At 39.5% G+C, this 12,370-nt stretch overlaps 1 protein-coding gene across 1 annotated transcript; it reads right to left on the bottom strand.

The window, feature by feature from the left end:
• Positions 1-6,557: 6,557 nt before the first annotated feature.
• Positions 6,558-12,073, bottom strand: dld (deltaD). Its single transcript, XM_052571883.1, has 11 exons — positions 11,542-12,073; positions 11,143-11,439; positions 10,651-10,711; positions 10,308-10,565; positions 9,243-9,303; positions 9,011-9,141; positions 8,741-8,910; positions 8,445-8,661; positions 7,561-8,356; positions 7,377-7,482; positions 6,558-7,287 (listed from the first exon to the last, which is right to left on the bottom strand). Exons 1-11 carry the CDS (start codon positions 11,587-11,589, stop codon positions 7,282-7,284), a joined length of 2,151 nt encoding a protein of 716 aa, XP_052427843.1. The 5' UTR covers positions 11,590-12,073; the 3' UTR covers positions 6,558-7,281.
• Positions 12,074-12,370: the final 297 nt, after the last annotated feature.

Raw genomic sequence — 12,370 nt, 5'->3', positions numbered from 1 at the left:
ATGCAGTCACATAATGTATTGAAATGCATGTGAAATGGACAGTGATGCCTGGGATGCACATTTATATTACTACTGGTTTATGTCTAGGCATAAGCGTCATGTATATTTGTCCTATGATAACACTTCCAGGAGACTCTCATAAGAGGAGCACCAGGGGCAAAAGGCACTTTGACCTTTATCTTCCACAAAGCCCCAGTCACCACAGGACTAGATGTGAAGACACGGCAGATGTTAATAATAAACTTTGCTGATAATAAATTTCATGAATGCTGGTCACTCGTTTAGAGCTTGTAAGGACTTTATCATAGTGAAACCTAGAAATGTATTCCCCAAATTAAAATAAATTAATAAATTTATTTGTTTTGTTGGTTGGTTGTTTATATTTTTATTTATTTGCTTACACTACTAGTCAAACTTCTTTTTTTAATACTGAATCGTGAAGTTTTTAAATGTATTTGAAAGAAGTCTCACACCATTTCTGTATTAATTTGATTTAAAACACAGTAAAAATAGTAATATTTTGAAATATTGTAACAATTTAAAATAACTGTGTTCTTGTTGAAAGTATTTTAAAGTGGAATTTATTCCTGTGATGCAAAGCTGAACTTCCAGCATCATTACTCCAGGCTTCAGTGTCACATTTTCCCTCAGAAATCATTTTAATATGCTGATTTTTAGCAAAATTGTTATTGGTGCTCAAGTATTTAACATAGTTCTTATTATTATCAGTGCTATCATAAATTATTAACAATGAATGCATTCATTTGAAACAGAAATATTTTGTGTCATTATAAATGTTTTGATCAGTTCATTAAGCATTTAATGCATCCTTGCAGAATAAAAGAAATGCTTTCTCTTTTTATATCATTTTGTTATGTGTTTTATTTTACATTCCCATAAATAAATAAATAAATAGCAATGCAATATATATCAAGCAGCACAAACATGTTAAAATATAAAGCACAACAATACTGATAAGAAATTGTTCTTGGTCATGAATGGTATCTGGATCATGTGACACTGAAGACTGTAGTCATAATGCTGAAAAATCAACTTTGCACCATAGGAATATATATATATATATATATATATATATATATATATATATATATATATATATATATTACTTAGACAATAGTTTTTTAAATTTCTAATATTATTTCACAAAATAACTGGTTTACTGTATATTTATTATTTTTTTTTATTTATTTTTTTTTTTTTATCAAATACATGCAGCGCTGGTGAGCAGAAAAACATCAAAAAAAAAATTTTCATTCCCAATTTGTATATCCAGTTTGTAATTATCAGAAAGTCTCTGCTTTCAGAAAAAGTGAATAAGCTTGTGAGGCTGGCGGCTGCTTTCTTCTTCAGCTGTGACAAGCCTCGGTCTTTCAGTGTGCTTTAAAAACAAAGACGCCACCCTCTCCAGATCAGTGGCTCTATTTTGGAACAGGGTTCACATCAGTCAAGAGGTTTTCTGGGTCCCCGGTGGAGAGCGAGGGTGATTGATGATCTCCAGGGCCTGAGGTGCACTGTCTTCTCCTGGCTGGGTGGTCTCTCCTGGGCAATGTCAAGGGGCACTTTTGGGACAGAATGGAGAAGGTCATGAAGTGTCCTCAAAACCTACCTGGGTAGAGTTTAAGATAAATAAACCCTTTCGTCAAACGGTCAAATAATAACACATTGTGTGGCCTGTGCAAACACCAAAAGCTGGTTTGAACTCCATAAATACCTGACATTTGAAATAGTTCTGCTGATTGCATGCGTGTAAATCACTCGTCCATTTGTTTTAAACATGTGTCAATGGATAAGTCAGATGTTGTGGTCAGATGCCATCAGTGTGTCGGTCACTTGTTTGAAGTGAACACATTCCTGAAGATTTTTCAGCATGGAGTGACTCAGACACATGTAATGAAAACAGTACTAGATTGAGTAGATTGTGCTCTTTATCTCACTAGTATATACCATGCTAATCAGTGATATACTACTAATATTGCCTACCAGTAGAAATTTGTCAGTTTAAAATGTGATGTGAAAATTTGTGCCCCGAACAAGTCAAGATAATGAACTATTAAGGTCAACATTAAATCATATTCAAGCTATTTTCCTTTTAATGCACTAAAAAAAAATGTCTTTGTGTTCATCTACACATCTTTGAAAAAGAAGTACATTTTAGCATACGTGTTTACATACAAAAAAAAAGAGTACTGTATTACAATATTTAAAAGAATATACTTCATGTTTTCATGTTTTGGACATTTTATGTTTAATGCAATTAAAAGAAACTATAGTCTAAATTTATATTAAATGCAATAAGCTGAACTTAAATAGGACTTGTATTGTACTGTAATTATGAAATGACAAGTGTTCCATCGAATGTATATAAAAATATACTTACATTAAACTGTTTACATACAGACAAACTATAAATGTAATTTCTAATTAAATGTGTGCCATGCATTTTTTTTTTTTTTTATGTATTTGTAATTATTCATTGATAAAGCTGGAATTTAGAATATAATTAGACATTTTCAGTATATGCATTTTAAATGTAATATTGAATAACACACAGCAGATGCATTTTAATCAAAGTGCACTTATTTAAAGGATTACTAAAACACAACAACCTAAAATGTACTTTAAAGTTAAACTTTTCATCAGAAATGATTAAAAACGCTACTTAAAACTGCACTTAAGTGTTAGTAAATCAGCTGTACTTATCAGCGATCCATCCCACACTTCAGTTGCTTACCATCCAATTGACTTTATGCAAAAATCTTCATTTTATGATTTAATCAATTCCCCATGGAAAAAGTTGGATTATACTGCAATGTTGCCAAGTCCGTGGTTTTCCGGCAGAACTGGGCTACTTTACCACTGTTGCCACCGGCTGTACTTCATCCCTGGGACACGATTTTCAGTGGGGGACCCCCTTGAAACTCGATTGGGCTAGTTTTGGATTAATTTTGAGTAGCAATAGGGAGGGTTTTTGTGAAGACCTGGCAACCCTGATATACTGTTTCACTTGGAAATGTGTGTCAAATGTGGCTTAACCAACCAAAATTTAGCAGTATTTAAAATGTTTCCATGTTTTATAATGTTTTTACTCTGTGGATTATTTTGTTTTGAGGTTTTACATGAAGCTGTTTTTGTTTTAAGTCACATTTATCATTAATTTGTTATAAATTACCTTTTATCTTTTGGGTTTTTCCCATCCAGATCCATCCAAATCAACTGAGAAAAGAGTCAAAGTGAATTGTGTTTGTGAAATATGTAATTTGCTAGATTATCCAAAAAAATATGCATTACCACATGGTTTTATTTTTGTATTGAATGTATTAGATGCAGTAAAGGGTCATGATAACATGCTTTTAAAAGCAGTTTCTGTTTAAGTAGGCTACGTGTGCCCACAAAAGCGACTGTGAATAGGTTTGATACTAGCGGATGAAAGTTGTCCTTCAAATGGTTCGTCTTACTTATGTTCTGTGTACCAACAGCAGCTCTTCCACCCACTGACTTCTTTTTGTTTGCTCTCAATAGTCCTGGATGAAACAGTTTTGTTCCCCCAAACTTCCCTTGCAGGACTCTGAATTGCTTCTCTACCAAAGCAAATGAGATCTAAGGGCCCAGGTTGCAAGAGTTGAAAGGGGGCGGCTCTGCATTGTTAGGACTGACAGGTGACCACTACGCCTGAACAAAGAGTGGGTCATCACTGTGGCCAAATCCCTTTACGGATGCTCGTGTTCGCCTCTCACCGCAATCTGTCAAAATTTCACTTGCTATTGAAGGGATTGGCCGCAGAAAATAGCTTTATAGGGACCACGCCAAGCAGAAGTAAGGTCGCGCATACAGGCCGATTGCGACGCATGTCGTACACTACTATCACTCATCTCTTCCCTGAACAAAGACGAGAGACAGCGCCTATACGACAGAAAGAGAAGCTATAATCTGTGACGAGATCTGTCCGTGACGTGGAAACACTTAAACAACCAAGCTCAGCTGAAATACTTTTCTTGTCATGCAAATGTGCTTCACCATGAAACGCGACCCGCAGATTACTGAAGAGAACAAAACTTCTGTGGTTAAACAGCAAGTGAAACCTGAAACAAGAAAATACACGAACAAAGGATCAGCTTCACTGAAAGAAAATTCTGCATGACGTGCCACAATCAGAACAGATCTTGAGGAATCACATACTGATGTGTGGAGTGGGAGTTTGGAGATCTCATTGTGCATGGAGCAATCGGGTGTTTAGAACATCTAGACCTTTACATTTCATCATTAAGATGAGAAACTGTTCATAACAAACTCTAAACAAACACAATAGCTTCATGCATTGTTTGAGGACATACATGCTCAGATCTCTAAAAAAAGTGCACCAACATTTGTATAACAATGCTCCTTTTCATAGATTGTGATGAGGCTTTTCCAATGTTGTAAATCTAACAAAATGTTTTATAACACTATACTTTGCATGTTATTACATTTCAGAAAACTAGTTAAATGAGTGGTAAACGTGCTGCAAATATACTCCTCTGTAGATGAGCTTCTTTCTTCATCAGAACAGATTTGGAGAAATGTAGCATTGCGTCACTTGCTCACCAATGGATGCTCTGCAGTGAATGGGTGCCGTCAGAATGAGAGTCAAAATAGCTGATTAAAACATTGCAAATCTCCACACCAATCCAGTCTATCAATTAACATCTTTTGTAGTGAAAAGCGACATGTTTGTAAGAAACGAATTCATCAAGACACTTTGAACTTTAAACAAGTCTACAGTCTATCAGTGAGTGAAAATATTGTGTAGTCTGAATCAGGTGAGAAATATGCATAGTTCAGGCAAATGAAAACAGTTGTAAACAAATACTGTTGTGGGTGGATGTTGCTGTGAGAGGACAGCAGGAGATCGACTTTTCACTGGAGGAAGCGTTATTACCATTATACATCTTGGATGACCTGAGGCTGAGTCCATTTTCTGAAATGTTTATTTTTAAGTTAACTATCCCTTTAAACGCTGCTGCGTAATGTTTCAAACACAGCGGGAATTACGGCAAATTTGGCTTCTATATTTGACATCTCTGCATTCTGACAACCATATTCTCAATCTCTCATTTATTGCTTTTCGGAAAGTCATAGAAATGCTATCATTGATTTTGTTTTGTTTTTTGTTTTTATGCCATTGTATCACGTGAAAAACCAAAAATATATATATTTGTATTTGTAGTAGTCTCCATTCACCAGAAGTTCACCCAACTATGACGACTTCTGCTTCTGAGAACCCTGGAAATACGAAAAGAGTCGCATGTATTGGTCTTGACTGATAATTAGGAACATATCATGGTATTGTACTCCAGTGATAAACATCAAACTGTATAAAAACGGTTTATGCTAGAGTTTTTCCTGCATTTTTAGTGTAAAAGCACAACTTGCAACTTGTAATCATATTTCAAACTTTCCGCCCTGAGCCTGATGGGAGTATTAAGATTATTCTGATGGTTTGTTTTTTAGTTTTTTTATAATATTATATTAGCAGTATTTAGCTAATGAAAACTACAGCAAACACAGTGCTGAAAACACACGACTGAAAAAGATCTGATAGAAGATATTTGAGCATGTGTCAGGCCTGCTCTGAATGAAGAAACAAAAGAGCTGCTTTAGGCCTGTCTCCTGATGTTTTCCAACTCAGCGAAATCCTATTGTGCGAGTGAAAAAAGTTAAGTTAAAAGCTTAGCGTGGTATGTGAGAGCAACTGTCCAACAGTTCACTGTATCCTCTCTGAACCCACAACCAAAGACTCGACACGTTCTACAGAGCTCAAGTCACTTCTAACTTTTACAGATTTTGACCTAAAGAAAGTTCCTGGCTGATATATTGAACATTTCACAAACACATACATAATTTTGTCGGAATTGAGTTATATGATCTGTGAAGCAAATATAACAGCATAGTGTTAGTTGGCAGTTGCTAATGTGTCTAAGAGTTGTTCTGCACAAAAATGGTTGGCCGACAACGTTGTCTCTTTTTTAAAAGCATGGCATAATATATGCTCTTATGCTCTAAAATTGCAATTTTTAAAAATACTATCTAAGACAAAATGTCAAATCACCAGAAGAATGACTTCATGGCGCTATTCAGTTGTCTGCTCAAATAAAGCGAGTCTAATAGCAAACTTAAAAATATAGTTTGGCTTGCAGATTGCTTTGAATAGTAAAAACGTAGGTATTGTAGGCTATATTTAACTCATATTAAGATGCATTCCTGTTCTCCATTTGCTCTGTGTAAGTCACATAATGAGTATAGCTACAGCTTTGAAATAAAACCTTATACCAAATAGAAACTTCAATCAAACCATTTGCAAAAAGTGGTTTTGATGTTTTTGTCAAAGAGCTCTTACATCCCCAAAATATCCTGCCATCAAGAACAAGGCAGTAATTTGCAATTATCGGGTGTGGCTTTGTCTCAGGACAAACACGATGCATTCGTCACATAAATCTGGAGATTAATTACTCCAAGATGGTGAACAGTTCAACTCAGTCCGATTCAGACCGATTTCTTGATATTTCATACGGGATTTATTTGGAAAAATATTAAGGTGATTCCTTTTTTTCATGGGCAACATAAAATAAAAACAATTCCTGTACATTTTGACCGCATGTTTAAATACATTTACATCAGAAAACAGTCACATCGACCCGAAGTGCCTTATTTACAATAGACAAATTTGCAAAATGAAAACAGAAAGAAAAAGATTTTAAATTACATCAAATCTCACACACACGAAACAATAAACCACAAACAGATCGATCACAAATAACACTTAAATAAAAGAAATACAAGTTTTCAAAGAACAAATCAGTCACAAACATAATTCATGGCAGTGTTTTTCCCCTTCTGATCTATGTAATGATCAGAGACCTTCCAGATACACACTGCAGTCAGTGCAGATGCATACACAGTATCCGATTCAATTGTGTGTTAAATACATTAAAAATACAACCCATCATAGTGCAATGAGGTAAAACCGTCCCTACAGGAAGTGCAGCGAGTCCGTCTGGCACATTCCTGGGAAACAAACTTTGAGAGTCCGAGCCAGTATGGCCCAACGTCCTTTCCTGCAGTCACTGTGTTTACTTCAGTTGAGAACCAGCTCATTCTGAATATCACCTTCAACATAAGTTTCACAGCAGCAGTCACATGAAGGAAACCTTCCCTCTGGTTTGAGCAGCATTACTGGAGTAAAACCTCCTGTAGAACGAGACGAGCTACAGCTCCATTGTGGTGTTACACCTGGAACAAGAAAGATTGATGAATTAATTAAGCGTTCGGAAATCTAGATTCGCAAGCGACTGCAAGCAAAAGCGAGGTTCTCGGCTTACCTCGGTTGCAATAATACATTCATCCTTTTCCTCTGATAAAACAAAGACTGACTGGTACTTTGTGTCTTTGCACAAAGATTCTGTACGTTTCCTCTCTGAAGAATCACTGAAAATGAAAAGAAGCACGTTTAGTACTACGCCACAAAACCCAGAGTAACGGCAATCCCCACGCAACAATATTTACCTTTTCAAATGATTTCTGTGTTTCTCCGAGTCGAGAACCTCGCATTTGGTTGCTTCGCTCTTCTCAGAGTCCTCTTTTCCCACGTCCCCCTGCTTCAGCTCATGAACAAGATTGTATTCCACTAGAGAGTAACGAGATTTGAATCCGTTTTTTTCCCCGCTCGCGGCCTCGCTCTGAAAGTCCACTTTCTTGTTGATGTTCTTCACTTGCGTGGATCCGACGATGCTTACGGACAAGTCCTTGTCTCGGATGCAGTTGTTGGTCAGGTTGTTCATGGTCTCGATTTCACTGCGGCTGTCGATCTGCTGGCTCCTCTGCTGCAGCTTCAGACGGATGTAGACGACCAAGACTGCGCCACCGATCAAGACTAAAAGCACTAATATAATCCCGGCGCAAACCGCCGTCCAAGGAAAGGCGCCATCGTCCTCATCGTAAGAGTACCTTTTGTCAGCTCCCTCAATGGCTTGTCCCTCTGGGTTCTCTGGGAGCAAGAACTGACAGTTACGCCCTCCGTAACCCGGGATGCAAGCGCACACATAGCGGCCGTCCCTCTCATGACAAGTGCCACCATTGTGGCACGGGTTGTGGATGCACTTGTTGACCACAGAGGTGCAGTTCTTGCCAGTGTATCCAGGCGGGCAGGTGCAGGTGTAGTCATTGAGTCCGTCTTGGCACGTGCCACCGTTCTGGCAGGGATAGTTTGCGCACTCGTTGATGTTGTCTTCACAGTGTGTTCCAGTGAAACCCTCAGGACACTGACAGAGATATGAGTCCACGAGATCTAGACACTGAGCCCCTGGAGAAGAATAAGTAGGACAAAAGACATGAGACATCTGATTCGGACAACTCACGGTATGCATTTGAAATGGGAGATTTCGATGTACCATTTGAGCAAGGGTTGGAGCTGCAGTGATCAATCTTCTTTTCACAGTTGAACCCAGCGAAGCCCGTCGGGCACTGACAGAAGTATCCTCCTTCAGGGTTGTCAGCGCAGCGTCCATCGTTGAAGCAGGGGCCGTCGGCGCAAGTCATGGCACTCAGCTCGCAGTTTCTTCCATAAAAACCAGGAGGACACGTGCAGCTGTAGGTGTTTTCAAGATCCTGTGAAATCCAGGGAACAATTTAGACCAACAATGCATTCACAGTGAATGCAATGATCCATATATCTAGGGATACTCACAGTGCAACTGCCTCCATTTCTGCATGGGCTGCCAGAGCATTCGTTGACCTCAATCTCACAGCTGTCCCCAGTGAAGCCAGGTCTACATGAGCAGGTGTAGCTTCCCTGGCCAGTGTTGGTGCAAGTGGCCCCATTCTGGCAGGGTTTGTGATGTGTGCAGTAGTTGAGATCTGCAACAAAAAACATGTAGGTTAATCTCCGGCTGAGTCTCGAGTCAACTCTAAACTAACAAATTGATCAACTACTTAGTTTATGGTGTCGAAGGCTCACCTTGGTTACAGAAGAGGCCTCCCCAACCCTCTTGGCAGTTGCATTGCCACGGCTGTTGGCAGGTGCCATGCAAGCAGCCCGGATAGCGAATGCAGTCGTCACAATACTTCCCACTAAATCCCACTCTGCATCTAAAAACACCACAGAAGAACTGTTAGTATGTTGTTAACTTCAACTGCAATGAAAGTTGAGTCTTAAACACAGAGGACCTGAAAATCATCATTCCACTTACTTGCATTCTCCAGGTTTGTCGCAAAACCCATGGTCTTCATCACATCCCGGAAGACAGATTGCTGTAAAAAATTAAAAAATTACAATAAATTTTTTTTATTAATACCAGTTCTTTTCTGACACCATTATTATTCTAGTAGTCCAGCTCTTTTTTTCCCAAGCTCTTCACCCATACTTTGAGGGTAACAAAAAAAATTATTCTCACAACCATTGGAAGGACACTCTGGTTAACACAGTTGCACTCATACAAAAGCTTCCCAAACAAAAGCCCCTTTTTCCCCTAACTGTGGGTCAGAAGTCCTCTTTTTCACTCTGTTCATCCAACCCCCTCCCCATAACGACCCAGAGCCTGCGCAGATAAGGGTGGACAGCTGGTGTACATGGTGCCAGTGCAGGACAGCTGCTCTATTGTCTACCTTCACTCTGCAGCTGCCCCCTTCCAACAATACCTCACCGCTCTGAGCCAATCAGCGCCGAGCGCTCTGCCAAGTAACCAATCAGGCGTTACATTTAATCTATGGCACGCGTGCCATTATTTGGCCAACGTCCCTCATTTGAATCACACAAACGCCTGTTGCAACCTTAGCGACGAAGTTTGTTGTTGTTGTTTTTCTGCGAAATACCGAAACATGCGCACTAGCAGCTTTCAAATGCACACAAAAATCATGCTAAATGTGGCCCTGGACCTCAAAACCAGTCATAAGGGACAATTGAGATGTATACATCATCTGAAAGATGAATAAATAAGCTTTACATTGATGTATGTATGGTTTGTTAGGACAATAGATACAACTATTTGAATCTGAGGGTGCAAAAAAAAAAATTTAAATATTGAGAAAATCTCCTTTAAAGTTGTCCAAATGAAGTCCTTAGCGAACAAATTACGTTTTTATATATTTACGGTAATTGAACATGATCTTTTCTTAATATACTTATTATTTTTGGCGTGAAAGAAAAATCGATCATTTTGACCCATGTAAGCTATTTTTGGCTATTGCTACAAATATTCCCGTGCAACTTATGACTGGTTTTGTGCTCTAGGGTCACAGATATCCTTTATACTCACATTCTGTGCAGTACTGTCCTTTCCATCCAGAGTTGCAGATAATTTCTCCGCGCTCACCGCAGGTGAAGTGGCCGAAAGTGTCGTCTCGGGGGCGGCAGAAGACCGAGCAGCCCTCGCCGTAGTAGTGCTCATCACAAACGAATCTGTAGGAGTACTTCAGCTCTGTCCTCCCACCAACCTGTTGATCCTGGGACCATTGCTCTCCCACTGTGAGGTGCCTCTGGGTGGACATGCGACTGATGAGACGCTCTGGGTTTTCTGTGGACGTTTTAATTTCAGCGTTATCTTATTGCTCCACGATGATTGCTTAAAACATTCTTTCCTATTGAATGCATCGTCTTACCTGTGGACAGATCATCGTTGGAATCGGTGTGCAACGCTTCGATGATCAGCGAAAAAGTTCCCTGAAAAAGAAAGAAAGAAAAATCGACAAAATTAGAGCAGGAGCGCATTCCTCCACACCTCATGCTGTTTTACATGCAACGGAAGATGTGAATGGCTTGAGGTGTGATCGCACTGGGGATTCAAGCCTCATTTCTCCGATTTCACACTTACTTATTGCAGCAAAATGAAAGGTTTCGGAATTTCACACTGAGCTGACAATTATATTCCAACCCAGGGAATGTGCCTTTTCCCACCCCACAAACGCCACTAAATACCCACATCCTGAGTCCTTATGCGTCATTATTGTGGATTTGTATGTCACATAGTCTATAGCTACTATAAACCACGTTAAAACGGACGCATTTTCCAGATAGAAAGTATAATGCAAAAAAAAAAAAAGAAAAGAAAAGTTAAGTTAAGAAAAAGAAGAAAGTAACTAGCTACTACTCACCGGCCATGTGAACCCAAATGGGAACTGGATGGGGTTGGTGAAGGAGCTGTCAGGGAAGCTCTCGGGAACTTGGAAGGAGTTTGATCCGAGCACTGGAGTAACTGCGCCACCGTAGGTGCATGGAGGATCTGGAGACACATTGGCTTGGTAGTGTTTCAGGCAAATCCTAAAAAAGGTTTTGCATTCACACTGCTGAGTATCTGACGCGGATCCTTTACAGCAGTTCGCGTTGCCTGACACCCCTTTCTTGTTCAGAAACTCCTGCAACTTTAACTCGAAAACCCCAGAACAATACCCCTGAAAAGGAATTGAAATCGGATTCATTAGACTACTACAAGATGCCATCCACTGTGAGATCATTTGCTCACGTATTGTAAAACAGATGCCAATTTTAATTACCTGACTTATTATGACACAAAGCAAAGCAGTTATCATAAGTCGTCCCATGGTGGAGCGGTTCTGAACTGCTGTGGAGCGTCCACTGGCCGAGCTGCTGTATGAGACCGTGTCTCAATAAATCATTGAGACCCGAAGTTCTCCACTCAGTGGGAGGCAGCTCTGCTTGATGCTCGGTTGCTTTCACTTTATCTGCTCATGCAAGCCCAAATAAAATCAAGCAATTAAATCCCAAATACGAATATAAAGAGGAAAGCCCGATGCGCAAAAGGGGGACGAACAGGAAATTCCCTCAGAACGCGATTACTCCAAGTTCTCAAAAGTTTGCAGTCCACTTGTAGATAGTTAAGGAAGCCGAAACAAATGCAGTAAACCCAGGCGCAGGGTTATTTTCTTATTTTCCGGTTATACGATTGGCGTAGAGATGATCCTAGCTTTCCTCCCGTGCTCTTGTTTCAATGTGAGAGACTGACTGGATTGTGCGTGTTTAATGTCCCAGTCCTCCTGCAGCCGGCTATATACAGGCAGCGACTGCTAGGGTAATGAGATGCAAATGAGCTACTCCCCAATCTGGCTCTGGTTGTCACAAAGGGGCACTTTTCAATCTACACCACCCCCAATCCCCCCAAGAAAGAAAAAATGGGCAAATGGTCACTGAGCTGTAAAATGTGCAACTCTTTGCCAAAGTGGGAGAGAGAGAGTAAAAAAAAAAAAAAAAAATCTAATTTACATACAGGAAAATAAGCAACCTCGAGAATCCTGTACATCCCACTCTGACATTAAACCAGATTACATCACACATTGCAGGAATGTCGCGTTCCTGATAACGGGA

Source organism: Carassius gibelio, chromosome B13, assembly GCF_023724105.1.
Source record: "Carassius gibelio isolate Cgi1373 ecotype wild population from Czech Republic chromosome B13, carGib1.2-hapl.c, whole genome shotgun sequence".
NCBI classification, from domain to species: domain Eukaryota; kingdom Metazoa; phylum Chordata; class Actinopteri; order Cypriniformes; family Cyprinidae; genus Carassius; species Carassius gibelio.
Note: the sequence above shows the minus strand (reverse complement) of the source record. Positions and strands in the feature narration are given on the sequence as shown.